Consider the following 15,917-nt stretch of genomic DNA (forward strand, 5'->3'; position numbering starts at 1 on the left):
TCATCAAATCCAATCAACCCTACGACTTCAACAAAACCGAACAACACACCCCCGACCCAACAAACCTCTTAAATAACCGTCTTTAATTTGTTAATATTATGCAACCAACAATACACCTCACGGCACGCGTGGCGCTAATTTCAAACATCTAAAAATAAAACCAAAGAAGTGCTGCTTAAACTTTATTATCCATCATCAATCAGTCCGTTTATAATCAAACTAGGTACGTTGTCGTGGTCTAACAGTTCTATCAGAAAACTTGATGGTGACATCCTGCACCCTCATGTTGGGCGTCAAGAATTGTTGAAGAGTGTCAACTCCACTTCTTGGCATCCTGTCAAACGGATATCCCATCGACCTCTTGTCCGGATACAACTTGTCCTTGATCCCGCAGTAGCTTCCAGCATCGTTACAAACTCCTTCGACAGACTGCTTGATGTTATCATCATCATAGTTCGAAATCATGACAAAGAGTTGACTCGCAAGACCTTGAGAAGTTCCCTTAGGAATGAGCATATGTTGCGGCCACCCACACCCGCAGAAGTTAAACTGAGCAAGAGCTTCGCCTCCTTGGGGACGATTCAAGTCCAAGTTTCGGAACGTCCTCTCGAAGGGAATCGTCACTGAAGACTGAGTCGAAGCGCGCGTGATGGTATTCTGGCCTTGTTTCACTAAAACAAATAATTAAAGAAGTGTTGATAAAGATTACCACTTACAGTTCACTGTGAACTTGTCCAACTCGATGAACATGATCTTCTGGTCGCGGAACAACCATGGATTACCACGCTCGTCGTTCTTTGGCGCCAGGAAGATCCTGCAGGTTCCTCTCCTGTTACCATTTGCGGAGTTGTTTACCGTAATCTTGTAGGTGAAGGGTTGGTGCTGAAGATGCGTGAAGCGCACAAAGATAGAACCGCGAGGTTGGAAGTCCATCCCGCGGGACAAGTCAACATCGGATTGTTGCCAGAAGGTGTTAAACGTGTTGGCGGAGCTCCCTTGAGATTGCACCTCGATCTTGCTCACTGTAATCCCGGGATAGTTGAGCTGGTTCTCGGTGTACCGCGGTAGCGTAGCTTTGTATTCCTGGAAGATGTCGTCAATGTAAGAGTGCCATCTGTAAAAGATAGGGTCTCGCATAGCTGTGGCGGAGTCTCCCATGACTCCAAACGACTCAAGATGTCGGTGGTCCGGGTCGTGGATATAGGATATGAAGACGTGCCCCATGTTGTGGAGGTCTCCGTAGAAGGTGCGGTTGGGAGAAAGAATACTAGACTCAATCATGTTCCCCAGGATGTCAATTCCTTCGTTCTCGGTGAGGGTAATGCTGCGACCACGCTCCTACGATACAACCCCAATAACTCTTTGAAGAAGTTCTCCAGGTACTTACATCAGTGACGCTCCCTTGGTGGATCGCCCCGTAGATCCTATCGCTCCATCTCTTCAGGTCATCAACATCTTGCTTGATTTGGTCAACTTCCCTGTCGAGGTCTCGTAGTTTTAAGTTGGAGACTCTCGCCGGCCACGATCTGCTCGAGACCAAACTGTCCAACTTCGGGAAATATGCTTCTTGGATCCCTTTCTTGAAGTCGTTGAACCTAGTGGCCCTCTTCAAGTTGTTGCTCAATCTCTCGAAGTTGTACCTGGCGATGATCTGCTGGTGCATGTAGTAGAACAACTCTCCTCGGCGGTTCTTCGCGACTACTTCCCTCGCCGCTTCGAACGGGTACACCAAGTGCCAATGCCAATGGTGGAGATTAATCCCCAAGTCTTCTCTGAAGTAGGCCAACCGGTGCTCTTCCTCCAAGTCCGACGCGGTGTAATCCCTCGGGATTTCAATAGGCGTCCGTGAACCCTCCGGTACAATCGTCGCTTCTTCTCGCGCTTTGGCGAAGACTTTGGAATCCACGTATTTGTCCGGGAACGACTCGATGAAAGACGGGAGGTCGATATCCTGCGTGTCTTGTCGATGAAGAATCGCCACAGACAACGCATAGTTGAACAAATACGGATTAACATTATCCCTGGCGTAGGTGGCGACAGAAAGAAGATCATCCACATTCCTCATCCCCAAGAAGATATCAATGAGTTTACCAGCAATCCTCCGGTGCTTCGGTATAAAAAGCGAGAAGTTCTCATCACGAGGCAGCTCCAGGATCTCCCCGAACGGTGGAATGGAGATCTTCTTCACACTGACGCGTTCTTCAGCATCGCCGGAGAAGCGGTTGTTCAGAGTGACTCCCAGAGGCTTGTAGTGGGCATTGAGGTACTCGTTGGGGACTTCGAAGACGGTTTTCTTGTCACCTTTTGCCACGAAGACAGGCTCGCGGGGGCGGTCGAAGAGGAGGACGAGGTTCTTTTTAGACATGATGACAACACTGACTGTTGTTTCATTGAAAACTGTCTTTTTTATAGAGACACTTGGAGGAAGTTGAGGTGGAATGCTTCGAAAACATGTTTGCTAAAAAACGGATGCGGTGGTGATAAAAAACGGATATCGGGATTTACAGGATGTTCGAAAAAATGTGAGGACGGGTGGAGATTATAAGGAAAAAAGTTTTCGAAATTAGTTTTGAGTTTGACAGAAAGCGGAGAGGCCTTCTGCGTTTGTTACATGTTGGTAGCACTGTCACGAGTTACGTCAATAGTAACAGATTTTGGTTTCAATTAACCTAAAACTGTCAAATGTGACAGACTAATAACAGTCTAAATTCCAAAGCTTGCTTCTATGCCGTTTTTATTAGATCAGTATCACATGGAAAACCTCAGAATTAAAAATCTGTTGGCAGTCCTGCCTGGCCATTAGTGCTACCAACCCCTAAAAGCAAACAAGGTCTAAAAGACCCCGTTTTTTCATATGATCATTGTAACCACAACAAAAACGATCAAAACAAGCAGTAGCATTTGTTTTATTTAACGTCACTAAAGTAGTTTCCTGCAATTCATTTCTTGTTTTACTGCTTGCATACGGACAAAGCTCACACTTTACGACACGTTTCTAATCGCTTCACACTCGAAATTCCCACAACAATAAGAGCATAACGTATATCCGGCGGATCACAGTCCTCCCTCAAGTTCTTGACCACCTTCTCCACAAGCTCCCCCAGCTCTCCAAACCTCATCAACATTGCCGCTCCATCCTTCGTCTTATCACCATTGAGGTCTCTACTGTAAGGATCGAACAAGAAGTAGTAACCAGACTTGAAGTACACCGACACTAAGATGTTTTTATAATTGACCATGCAGAAGGTCGCCACCATGAAGAACTTCGACAAGTGCGAAAGAAGATTTTCTCTCGTGAATTTGTACCCAACAATCGGCTTCTTTATTTCGATTTTCACCTCGAAATCTTGTAGTAAAATGTAGCGCAAGACCGTCTCCAGCGTCAACTTGGTGTTCCCCACCTTGTAGGTGTTAACCGAGTCCATGTAGAGCTGATAACCGGCTTCTAGAATCAGCTCGATTTGCTTGTAATTCCATTTATTTACATCCTTTGCGACTTTTATGAAGACGAACGCGACGAGGTTCACTGGGAGTTCGCGGTCTGGAAGAATAGCGCGAAGACCGCGGAGGATGACCTGGTTATCACTAATTTCGTGGAAGCCGTGACGAGCAAGAGTCGCACAACGTTGCTTCTCTTTGCGGCAACGCTCTTCGGCGAGCTGAAACAAAGAATGAGCACCTGGAGGAGACTAAACGGACTCACAGTCTTCCGGAGGGATGGCTGCTCCAGGGTGAAGGTTTTCTTGCACTCTTTGTCTTTGTTTATGTTAGACACGGTGATGGGTTTCGGTTTAGATGGACACGGACAGTTGTCTTCTTTAGGTGGATGTATTTTCCTCTTGCTGCGTGACTCTCCGACGACGAGCTCCACTGGGCTTATAATAAACTCCGTCTTGGTCTTATCGATGTCCATCATGCACGCTCTAACATGATCCGCTGCTAGTTTTGCGTTGCAGAACTTCATGGCGCAAGCGACTCCTCCTTGGCCTGGTAACCCAGTGCCCCCACGTGAGTTGGGGTCGAACATGAAGATGTTAGTGTCTGTCCCCTTCACCTGCTCCCAGACCCCCAGGATAAACTTATCAGCTACGAGTATCCCGTGGGAATTCTCCGTGAAGAAGCGCTCCAACCCTTGCCTCAGACTCAAGACTTTGGGGTTGGCGCCGCTGACGATGCCGCGTTGTTCCGTGTAGCGGATCGCACTGTTGACTTTCAGTTTTCCGATGTGGAAGTCTGTGTTGACCTGGTGGACGTTGAGGCGTTGTGACCAAGCATCGAATTTATCTCCGAGTTTGTCGACGGTTTCCAAGTAGAGATCTTCGCCGAGGCGGAGGATCTCGTTGACGATGATGCGGGTCCAGGTCTCGGGGTCTTTACACAGAGACAGAGCGAGAGCCACGAACGCGATGGGGGCGCTATGGACGTGGACTCCACGATCGAATTTCGTGTAGTCTTGCTTAAGGTCACCACGGAGGATACTCTTGCCGGTGGTAACGAACGTGAAACCTCCAACAAACTCTGGTTTCGTCTTCGTCGGTTTTTCTTCAGGAGGGCACTTCCTGATGTACGGTTCCTGTTCGAAGGTGAACGCGTCAATGTAAAAGAAATTATCTGCGAGTTTTCCCGCGATGTTCTTCCTGAAGATGTCCACCAGGTCCTCTATTGATTTGAATCGAGTAACGCACGATACCCCCACTGGAGAGGTTATCCCGGAGGGTCCTGTCGGATGAGAATCAAACATGTAGAAGAACTCGTCACTTTTCCAAACTCCCACTGGGTATTCTCTGGAGGTTAATACTCCGTACTGGTTCTCCTCGAAGAAGGCCTTCAAACCTTCCACGAGATTATAAACTTCGTTGATACGCGACGTCATATCACCAGTGATCGCCTCTTTTTTGACCTCCCACTTGGCGAGTTTCTCCCCGATGCACAACTTCCTGGGGAAGCTATCAACATGGTACTTCGTGTCCTTAACGATCGCTTCGACCTCGTCGTCTGCGAGCCCCAAGTCTTTGTTGTCTTTCAAGGTCTTGGTGGTGAGATTTCTAGCCACGGTGAAGAGGCGATCTCCGTAGGCGAGGATGGAGTCCACGGTTCGTTTGTTGAACACTGGGAGGTCGTAGAGAAAAGCGAAAACTGTGGACACCATCGCCATGGGTAAAGCTTGACGACCTCTATTACAAATCGGGAATAGTGCGTCCCGAAAATTGCGCGAACTCCTCAAGATCCATTTTCCGTAGTCGACCTCCGTGAAGTTGTTCCAGTCGCCGACAATCTCATCTTTCTTCTCCACGTCTTCTGGACGTCTCACCTCCCGAAGTTTCGGAGTATTCGACAATTGGACCCGCTTGAAGGAGAACTCCAGCTCCCGTTGTTTGTTCGGAGGAGAGCTTTCAACGAGGTGGTCAATGAGGTCTTCTAGTCGGCTGAAGCGGAGGACACACGACTTTCCTTTGGTTTCTTCTAGTCGCCGCCAGAAAGATGAGGGTTTCTTCTCGACGACACTTTCCGCTTCGTCCTCTTCGTAGCCTTCTTCTTCTTCTTCTGCTATTGCTTCCGCTCCTTGTTGTTGTTGTTCTTCTACTACTACTTCTTCTTGTGGTGGAGGAGGAATCTCAGTAGCTTCATACTCGGTCTGGGCGATCTCTTGTTCTTGTTCTGGTTCCGGTTCTCCGAGGTTGTCGCCACCGGCCATTTCGTCTATTGCCGCGTTTTCATCACCTTCTTCCTTTTCCACAGCTTCTGGTGGAGGTCCAGGTTCTCCGCCTTCGGTTTCAGCTTCTTGTTCGGATTCTGGTTCTTGTTCCTCCATAGGTATTTCAATTTTAACGCTCCACTCGTCTTTACCATACACTTGACCTCTTTCATCTCGGGGACGTGGATCGAAAACGAAGAAAGAGTTGACGTCGCGCCAGATCGACGCTACAATATACGGAGATTCTAAGATTGCCGAAAAAGCCTCTTCATCTTTCAAGTTGTCAAGAGCTTCCTTCAAGGTACCATCGATGGTACCTGAAGCTACCTCTTCAAATTCAAAGTACATCTTGTTGGGTCCGATGTTCATCTCTTTCTTCACGTTGTTGGTGCTCACCTCGTCTACGTTCAGTTCTTCGGGGACATCCTCGGCGTAGTTGGCCTCCATGGACTCCCGATAGAGTTTATCCCCGAAGACGAGAACCTGATCGAGATCCTCCACGGTCCACTCATCTGCCGCAGTCACGGAATTGAACGCCAACGCCGCTAGACACATGGGAACTTCTTGTTTTCCCGCGCTGATGTTAAACTTCTTGTCTCTGTAGCTTACGGTGGAGCGCAAGATGGCGAGGACGTCACTCAAACTCTTGAAGCTGTTTAAAGGAGGTTTCACAACCCCTTCCTTCGTGAAATCCATGAGCTTGACGACGACGCGACTGATGTTGTAGAGGTTCATGGAGTCAGGCCCCAGGTTAACCAACAGAGCGTTGGCGAGGTCTTCTATCGTGACCATGCGGAGGATGCAAGCTGTGCCGTAGCCACAAACGATCCCTTTTTCGTTCCGACTGTGCGAATCGTAGTAGTAGTAGATGTCGTTCTTCTTCCACACAGCCATGGAGAGCGAGTTCGCAGTGACAATCCCCGCGTCGCTCTCGGTGAAGAACTCCTCAAAACCTCTCCGGAGGTTTGGTATCCCGGTGTCACTCCTCGCGTTAAGAACCCCGTTGACAAGACAATCGTCGACTTCCAACATCACTCTTTTGTTCTCCACGTCGAAGTTTCTCTTCACTTCGTCTACCATGAGGAAGCGGTGCTTGAAGCGCCCGCACTCTTGGAGGTAGTTGACGCAGTCGCGGTACAGCTCGTCTCCTTTGATGAGGACTTGGTCGACGACGGTGGCATCCCAATCCTTCTCCTCTTTGAGCTCTTTGAAAGTGAGCGCCATCGTCGAGTTGACGGTGCACTGGGTGTTGCGAGATTCTGGAGGAAACCTACGGTCCTGCTGACTGATGGTTCCTCTAAGTATCCATTTTTTGGGAGTCAGCGCTTTGAAGTTGCACCAGTCTTCTTCGAGAGCCACGTAGTCATCAATAGTCACCTTATTGAGCATAAAGCGGTCCTTTCGAGAAGTCTTCGGGAGGTTCCCCAGGTACAACTCCACCAAAGGTTGTACTGTTGTAAACCAAGTAACACAAGCAACTCCTGGTTGACCTTCAACTTTCCGCCCCGAAGAGTCTCGTTCTTCCGGATCAAACATGTAGAATTTGTTGTCTTCCTTCCACAGCGCCACGACCTGGGGGCCGACGAGGATGCAGCAATCATTCTCTAAAAGCGTCTCCTGGATAGCTTGTTCCAAATTCAACACGCTGTCGGTGTCGGAAGTGAGACGTCCAACAACTCCATACTTTTCTATTTTCGGGGAGTACTCAGCGTCGTTGACGACGATCTTCTTCACGAGTTCTCCAGGTGGTAGCTTGCGCATATTCGAGTGGATAACTTCTCCAAGCTTCAGGACCTCGTCGACGATTTTCCGTATCCACACATTTGATTGGTACTGGCGCAGCATCGTCAAAGCTGCGAGAGAGTTCCCAAAACTCTGCCTTCCCATGTACTTGGTGAACTTCGGGTCTCTTTGGTGGGTGGATGCGCGGAGGATACCACATCCCGGAGCGACTCTCTGGAAGTTGGCGACGCTGCGGAGGCGTGGGCGCTCCGGGGGAAACCGGGGCTTTCTTTGCACAGGCGGAGGCGCAGGCTTCACTTCCGTTTCCGGAGGTTTTTCTTCTGGAACTTCTTTCGCCAGAGGCTCCTCTTTTTTCTCTTCCTTGATTGACTCTTTTTTCTCAACCGGCTTAGGCACCAATGGCTTCTTTTCTTTCTCTACCATCTTGGAGGATAGTAAAGGCTTCTTCAACCGTGATGTCACCTCTCGAGGAATACGACAGCCTGAGGAGTCCTCCGGAGGCTTGGTGTCGATCTTGACAAGCCTCACCAGCGAGCACGGATAGATTGAGAACTTGTTGACTTGTCTTAGAGGACAGTTCTTCACGAGGAGGTCGGCTAAGAAGTTGGTGTTGGTGCACCTGAGGCAGTAGCAGAACCCGGAACCTGGAATCTTCGTCCATTTTCCACCTTTTTCGTCGTGGTCCGTGGGATCAAAGACGTAGAAGAACTTCCCGAGTTTCCATACGGCGAAATAGGAATTCGCACAGATAAAAATTCCGGAATTTTCAGTTTGGAAAAAGAGATCAAGAAGATCTTGGACCTTCTGGATGAGAGTACAGTCCCGCGGGACTCTCGCGCTCACAGAGTCATCTCCGATCTTCATGGACACTTTGGTGGCCCCCAGAAAGAAGCACTTGCAGATTTCCGATGGCTTGAAGATGACTTTATGTCGATTTTCACAAAGTAGTTTGGTTTTGAGGAAGAGGTTACTCCCAACTTCGAGGATGTCGTCCAAGACTTTCCGGGTCCACGTCTCCATGCTCTTGAGGCCAGCGACTCCACAGGCGACGATGCAAACAGCAACGCCTTGTTGTCCGAGGGCTCTGTACCGCTTGTGGGCTTGGGAGTAGTTGCCTGAGCAGATCATGACATTCTTTTGGAGCTCCGCCCAGTCGGCGGTCAAACGCTTTATGGGTGCAGGTGGTGGTCTTTGTGACGCCGGTTTTGGGTTGGAAGTCCTCTGCATTTTGGATTATCACGAAGAATTTAGAAAATTTGCTCTTGCCAAAAATTTTGATTTGACTGATTGGTCGTATTTTGTTTTTTTCTTTGATCAAAGCAAGCAGTGTGTCATTTTGACACGTCGCGTTACAAAATTCCAGTAAAAATGGAGAAGTCATGGTAAGTCCTCCAGTTGTTCTTCAGACTTAACACTTCTTCCAGCCCTAACAGAATTAGGCCTGGGCGCTTCAGGTTGAGTGGTCTGACGGGCCCCTCCATGCCAGACCCAGTGATTGAGCAAAGACAAAATGAAGACTGCTTTTCCGATATGAAGACGACTTGTTGTAAGGAGAAAGAGAAGCATGACTGCATCAAACCGAGCTTGAGGTAAGACGAAGAGAAGAAGCTCACGTAAACTCGGTTCTTGTAGCAAAAGATTGGCGCTGGCCATCGACGACCGGTGCAAGTGTCCCGGGGCCAAATACGTGCCCCCCAAGTCGACCAAAAAACTGAAAAAGGCCCTCCGTAGAAGAAGGAAGTATGTGAAGGACCTCAACTTCTGCGACCACAAAGAAGTTGCGGTTTCAAAGCCCCCACGGTCCACCAAACTCGACGTCAAAGTAAGTACCACCTTGCAAACGTATGTCTGTACTTGACACTTAAACGTCAAATAATTGCCAGATATTAGGGAATGACAGATATTACGACATACGTTTTTAGTTGAAGGCACCTTCCGCGCAAATCAAAAAAGCCTGCGTCCTCCCGAGGAAGCCATCGGCGTCTCCGTGCGAATTCCCTGACCCCATAAAGTGCTTGGACCCCGAGGTGCTAAAGAGTGGCGCCGTCATCAATGAGATCGTCAAAACGACCAAAATAAAGAAACGGATCGAGGAGGAAGATGAACCACCTCCTTGTCCTTGTCCGTGTTCGTGTACCGTCGAAGAAATGATCATCCGAGAGCTGGAGATAATCCAAGAAGTCGCTGAAGATGGTGAATGGGGGGACGACACCCCGTTGGTGGAACCCATGACAAAGCGACTCCGACGGAAAGTCTCCCAGATCTCCAAGACCACGTCGTACCAAACCAAAGACATTAAACTCCCCGAAGAAGAGTCCGAGCCTGAAGAAGACCACATGATCAACGCCATCGCGCAGAAGTTCCGTCGCGACTCTGAAATCGCCCGCTTCAAAAAACCGCGGCGGAAAACCAAGAAAGGGACTTTTGAAAATTTCTCTTTCACTAAGTTCAAACAGCCGACTCTGAAGGCCTTTTATTACGGGGTAAAGTTGGGGACGATCCATCAGAGCGATCAGCACTTCCCGGTGAAGAGTCGCGGGCGCCAAGGACTTTGTATGCCCATCGCGGCGTACTGCTTCTCCATCCTCAAGCACCCGAACAAGTGGAGTACTTGTGACATCGACGACGTCCTCGAGGCAGGAAATGAACTGTTTCTTGAAAGCGCGGAGAGTCAACACCTCCACGGTGACGACGTGGAAATTGACGTCTTCAAACTGAGGAAGTACTGCAAGCTGGGGAAGAAAAAGGTGCGTTTTGTGGTCAGCGAACCGGAGATCTCGGGGATGGTGCGTTCGAACAACTCCAAGATCTACAATTTGACCAAAGCATTGAACATCTTCTTCGCGAAGAACAGTGCTGGGATCCTCCACACGAAGGTTCTAAGTGTCGCGATATGGAGAGACAAGCATTACTACTTCTTTGATGCTGGTCCACGCACCATCGACTTGTTTACTCATGAGAACGGCACCGCGCTCATGGCGAATTTCTACGACACCACGTCCGTAGTGACGGTGCTTCTGAAGCACTCGGCCCTCGAGAACCTTCCTTTCATCATCTACTCGATTAAAGCGTACAAAATCTTACCGCGGGACGCCGAGGAGGTCGACTCCACCGGTGTTATTCCGGAAATGGACAACTTCCAAGTCATCAGCGAAGAAAAAGCCGTCGCGTCAGCGTCTTTCGACCTGGGGGACAAGTGCTTCGGCTACTCCAGAAACAAACAAGCCATCACCATCGCAGTCATCGCCTTAGTGTACTCCAAAATCACTCCGTCGAGTTCCTGGCACAAGGGCACCGTTGACAAGATCATCATCATCGGCAACCAACTCTTCTTAGAGTGCATTGAAAACGACATAATCGAAGAAGTAAAGATTGAGGACGTTCCGGCGGTCTTCATCATCGGGCCGTACGTGGTGGAGGTCTACATCGCGCCGAACTGCTTCGGAGGCTTCATGTTCAAGACGGGGACGTGCGTGCTTCAGGAGCGTTTGCAGAAGTTCTTCGAGACAAACTCCAACGCCATCGTGGAGATCGATAGTTTTGCTCTCGCGGTTTGGAAGCAACGGAATGTTTACCATTGTCTGGATCCGTACTCCAGGAGTCGAGAAGGGTTAAAGTGCCGCCACGGTACCGCTTGTGTTTCCATGCACACGAGTTTGGAGTCTTTGATGGAGATGGTGGTGACGAATTTCGATGACAAAAAAGCGATCTTCCGGGTGCACGCCATGAAGGTCTGTAAGATCCATCGAGATCCAAGCACCAAGGGGTTGTTTCCGAAGTGTCTCACCATGAACGACTTCCCCGTGGAAAACTTCAAGAAGCTCAAAATGAAAAAAGGGAGGAAGAAGGCAGTGAGCATCTACTACGATACCCGCGCCACCAACTTCTACGAAGACTTCCCGGAGAAATCCATCATGGAAGTCGACTCTACTGTTGAGAGTGTTGGCATGGAGGGGTTGCCCCCCATGATCCGCACTTCCACGAAACCCTTCGTCCCCAGGATAGCACCTCCTGACGATGAGCTAGTCGTAGATTTAGATTCTCCGAGTCTGTCAGACACTCAGATCGAACCTCCACCTCCAGAACAACCTCCCGGGGATTCCGCCATTGACTTCATGGACCTGGACAGCTTCCAACTAACCCAAGAAGAACTGGAAATGCACAAACGCGGCGAAGGCAAGGAAGGTGAAGGTGCCACCAAAAGGAAGCGAAAGATGTCCGGTGAAGATGAAGAAGGCGAAGGTTCAGACCAGTGGTACATGGCGGCAACGGGTTTCACTCAAGTCGGACCGCGTTCTTTCATATCCCGCCAATCCCAAGAGGTCAACACTGACGACTTCGTCGTGGAGATTCCCGAAGAAGAGGTCCCGATGTTAGTTCGAAACATCCCTGCCATTATTCAACATAGGAAAAATAAAGATGTCACGGATTACCTGGAGATGGTGCAGGAGCCCGAAGTGACCATCTACGAAGAGCTGGCTAAAGAAACAAACTTCTTGGATTTACCGGATGGGAGTCAGATTGTCCTCGGGGGAACAAACATCGCGGCTTTTGCTGGTGACGTGGAGATCATGGCGCCGTTTGTCTGCATCATGGCGGCGGCGGTGGCGAAGAAGTACTCCATCGAGTCGTGGTCGAAGGACGTGGTGGACTACGTCTTGGAGAGTGGGTCCAAGTTGTACAGTACCTCCAACACGCGGTACGACCAGAACTACAATCTTGAGATCCCGAAGATCAGTCTAGGGAAAACCGACTTTAGCATCCGAGTGAACTACCTCTTTGATTCCTCCATGGAGGCGCCGGTTCTTGAGAAAGCCATTAGTACAATGCTGTTCCCGCAGTGTTCATCAGGGATTGTCGTCACACCGACGTACACCTGCGCCATCTTCTACAAAAACCACTTGTACTACCTCTATGACGCGTTTGCTAACAACGAGGTGGGGCTCAGCAAAGGAATCTGCAAAGAAGGAATTGCTTGTTTGCTGCGATTCCAAAGCATCAACCTCTTGGTGATGAGGCTCCTCCACAACAAGGCGAAGCGCGAAGAAGAAAGCAACGTGGAGTACAACAGATTCGTGTTGAGCTCTTGTTGCGTCCAGAAGCTTGGGGTGGAGAAACCTCCCCGAGACGAGGAAGCGGTTTGCGAGAAGAAAACCCCGAAAGAGCCGCCCCCGTCGAAGATTGGGTAAAACTTCCCTCGGTGGTACCAAATCTTAGAATTTCTTTCAGATACCGCATCGTCGACGGCTTGTGGAAGATCCAAGGCACCACGTGCGTCCCCGGTGAGAAAACTGTCTGTGACAACCTCAAACAAGACTATTTCGTGTGTCTTTGCGCGTGCTTGATGGTCCTCATCACTCCTCTGAAGAAGTGGGATGATCGTCGTATTGACGCAGTCTTGGAACAAGGTCTCCAGGTCTACAACCACGTGGAGGACATCGCCGTCTGCTCCAAAAAGATCATCAAGAACATCCTCATTGATAACTACTTCTTTGATATTTCAGCGAAGCGAGTGCCGTTCTTCACGTACAGTCAAAGACGGACTCTTCGAGGAGGTAAGATAGAGCTAGGAGTAGAGCACTGAAGGAGTGGTCTTTACAGGTATTGAGACAATGTTGGCGAAGAAGCACGAGCACTTCATCCTCCAGTTCCCGAACAGGTCTTTCGCGTTGAGCGTCGACGATGATGTCTTCCACTTGTTCGATCCAAACGATTCTGGAAAAGCCTCTTGGACGATGTATTGCGACTTCCAGAAGCTCGTCCGAAGACTCAAACGCGATCTGATTAAGGGTCTAGAATGCTACAACTTCCACTGCTTCAAGGTTATGTCGATAAAGAAGGCACCCAAGCACGTCATCATCGGTAACAGAGCCAAGAACTACAAAGTTCTCAAAGAGAAAAAAGCGGAGATGTGGTGCGAACCCTTCAATGAAGACGTCGACTGGTTGCAGGTCAACCCTCTTCCATGGTCCTGGTTCACCGAAAAAACAGACTTCCCCACTTGGAATCACTGGTTCGTCATCTTCCCCGACGACTTGTTCTCTCTTTTCGGAATGATGACTCCTTTCGAGGACAACTTCAGTGTTGAACTCCAAGGGAAAGAAACTCTGGCGTTCCTAGTGGTGGCGATTGGTATGCTGCAAATTTACAAGCTCGCCGACTGGACGGCCACCGTCATGGACAACATTTTGCAATTCGGCGACAACTTCTTCCGCGACTGCATCAAAGATATCAAAACCGAGAACTACGAGTTCCTCTTGGAAGACGTCAACAAAGAGTGTTACATCTTTCCATACACCTTCCAGGTTCTGGTGAAGAACATCACCACAGGAACCATGTTTCTTTGTCATCACGAAAAGTTCAATCTCTACAAAGCGTTGAGGTTCTTCTTCGGCGACTGTGAGACGCGGTACGGAATTATTTCGGTTTCAAAAGAAGACAAGAAGCTGAAGAAGTTGTACGCGTTCGGAAAAACGCAAGAATCCGAGTACTTCTTCTATGATTGTGAGACTTTGGGATCACCAATGTTTGTCACCCAGGGAGTTCCCTATGTGCTCAGGGCGACGAGCTTGAACAGGCTTGTATATGTCATGGCTTTGACTTTAAGAGGTGGAAATTTCTTCATCTTTGATGTTACACTGACGTGTCTCAAAGTGGTAAATTGGTTAGAAGACTGTAATAACTCGAAATAAAATGTTTAGTTTTGTTAACTGTACATAACCTCAGAAAGGAGCGGCATTTTGTTTTAACGCGGCCATGTTTTTTCACATCTAGAGTGGAAATAAGTTAGTTATACAAGGTGTTTATAAATGTTTATAGCATCAAGGATGGCTCTGGAATTCCTGTCGTACACTATTTTGCCGCATTGTTTTTATAGTGAATACAACTATTTTGAAAATTATTTATAATGTTATTTACGTCAGTGACTTTTCTGTTACAGTTTTGTGTCCAAGTTTTTGATTTTCAGGTTTCAAACCACAATCAGAACAGTTTATTTCTCAAAACTTACTTTGCTTCATGTTTGAGGTTAACTGCAAATGTCAGTTGAAAAATCGAAACCCACATTTGTAATGAGCGGCAAATTTCTTTGACATTTCATAGTCACCCTTGATGTTAGAAACATTTATAAATACCTTGTAGTTTAAATAACGTGAAATTGGGGTAACTACGATTCCTGATTACCATTTTAACGTGGAATTGGTACAGTTGCAATGTAGTCACAAATCACTGAAGAAACACCCTCAAATGAGGGCGCCATTTAGCAAATTTTAGTAAATTTTCTCAAAAAACCAATTAGTCGATTATGTTCAAATGTACAACGCATAGAATTTTGACACTTTCGATTACAAGATCAAGTTTTTATTCGACATTTGGGGTCAGTGTTACAAAAGTAGCGTAGAAATCGTACAATTTTGACGACAAATGTCTTGTATGCAATGTGAAAAAAATAAATTTTACACAAGTAGCGTGGAATTAGTATAATTTGAATACCACGTTCCGAAATTTTGATAAAGTATCGCGGAATGTGGATAATAATAATGTAAAGTATAACAAAGACGTGTCGAATTATTGCAAATTAACATGTCTAGCATTGCCTGCTGCAACAACATCAGAAAGCACATCAAATCTAATTCATACAAATTGTTAAGCTACACATGCCGAAATTGCCAATATAAATAAAAGAAATAAAGTTTTGTGAAGGATTCATATTTAAAAATATTCAGTTGCTACAATTGATTAAATCAATAAATCATAAATAAAACTTAATTAACTTGTAAATTTAGTGATGTTGCTTAAAAAAAATTGTGTGCATTACGGTTAAAAAAGCCATTTTGCCCTCGCCTTCTTTCTAGCCTCGGCTATCACCTCGGTCATGAAAAAAAGGCTCGGCTAAAAAAGAAGCACTTTTCGGCCTTGGTACATAAATAACTATTTTTTAGAGCAAAATTCGCACAATTTCGGTGTTACAATGTGAATTCTATTGTTCAAATTTCCAGTTTCTTGAGAAATTTTACAAATGTGGCGTGGAGTTTAAAGATGTTTGTTTGTTATTTTTGCTTAGTTTCTCATTAAAAGAACAAATTATTGCAATCTTAAGTGACGTATATTTTACCATATTGGGTTTATTACCAAAATTGTTTTTGACATTTCAAATTTTAAGTTTGAATTTTCAAATTATTACACGTTGTTTGTTGCTTTTTCAAGTTTTCGTTGTGTTCTCTGTTTACGATTGTTACTTTGTTTTACGTTTGTGTTTTTTGTAGCTTTCAAAAGTCAAAAATCTTACTAACCCCAAAATTCAATTTGTCAACAATGTCAAAAGCGCCCGAGCAGCAGCGCCCTCCTCGGCAAAAAAATGCGTTTTCTCGGAAACATTCTTGATACGGGGAAATGAGATTTTGCACAGGCCGTAGATATACAGCAGGTCGTGCTTAAGTGCAATAATTTGGCACAAGTAGCGCGAAATTTAAAATTTAAA

The 15,917-nt window shown here is 47.2% G+C and overlaps 3 protein-coding genes across 3 annotated transcripts; 1 reads left to right on the plus strand and 2 right to left on the minus strand.

Annotated features, from left to right (window-relative positions):
- Positions 1-169: 169 nt before the first annotated feature.
- Positions 170-2,457, minus strand: PPO2 (Prophenoloxidase 2). The gene is made up of 3 exons (XM_088031674.1): positions 1,388-2,457; positions 717-1,338; positions 170-671 (listed from the first exon to the last, which is right to left on the minus strand). The coding sequence occupies exons 1-3, from the start codon at positions 2,363-2,365 to the stop codon at positions 220-222; spliced, it is 2,052 nt and encodes a 683-aa protein (XP_087887800.1). The 5' UTR covers positions 2,366-2,457; the 3' UTR covers positions 170-219.
- Positions 2,458-2,731: 274 nt separating this feature from the next.
- LOC148176996 (uncharacterized) lies at positions 2,732-8,741 on the minus strand. Its single transcript, XM_088031673.1, has 2 exons — positions 3,704-8,741; positions 2,732-3,659 (listed from the first exon to the last, which is right to left on the minus strand). Exons 1-2 carry the CDS (start codon positions 8,663-8,665, stop codon positions 2,976-2,978), a joined length of 5,646 nt encoding a protein of 1,881 aa, XP_087887799.1. The 5' UTR covers positions 8,666-8,741; the 3' UTR covers positions 2,732-2,975.
- Positions 8,742-8,806: 65 nt separating this feature from the next.
- LOC148176997 (uncharacterized) lies at positions 8,807-14,212 on the plus strand. Its single transcript, XM_088033247.1, has 7 exons — positions 8,807-8,820; positions 8,863-9,027; positions 9,071-9,260; positions 9,361-12,623; positions 12,668-12,993; positions 13,040-14,094; positions 14,165-14,212. The coding sequence occupies exons 1-7, from the start codon at positions 8,807-8,809 to the stop codon at positions 14,210-14,212; spliced, it is 5,061 nt and encodes a 1,686-aa protein (XP_087889373.1).
- Positions 14,213-15,917: the final 1,705 nt, after the last annotated feature.

This window comes from Gnatocerus cornutus, chromosome 3 (genome assembly GCF_029298725.1).
Source record: "Gnatocerus cornutus isolate USDA-ARS CGAHR chromosome 3, icGnaCorn1.1, whole genome shotgun sequence".
Taxonomy (NCBI): Eukaryota; Metazoa; Arthropoda; class Insecta; order Coleoptera; family Tenebrionidae; genus Gnatocerus; species Gnatocerus cornutus.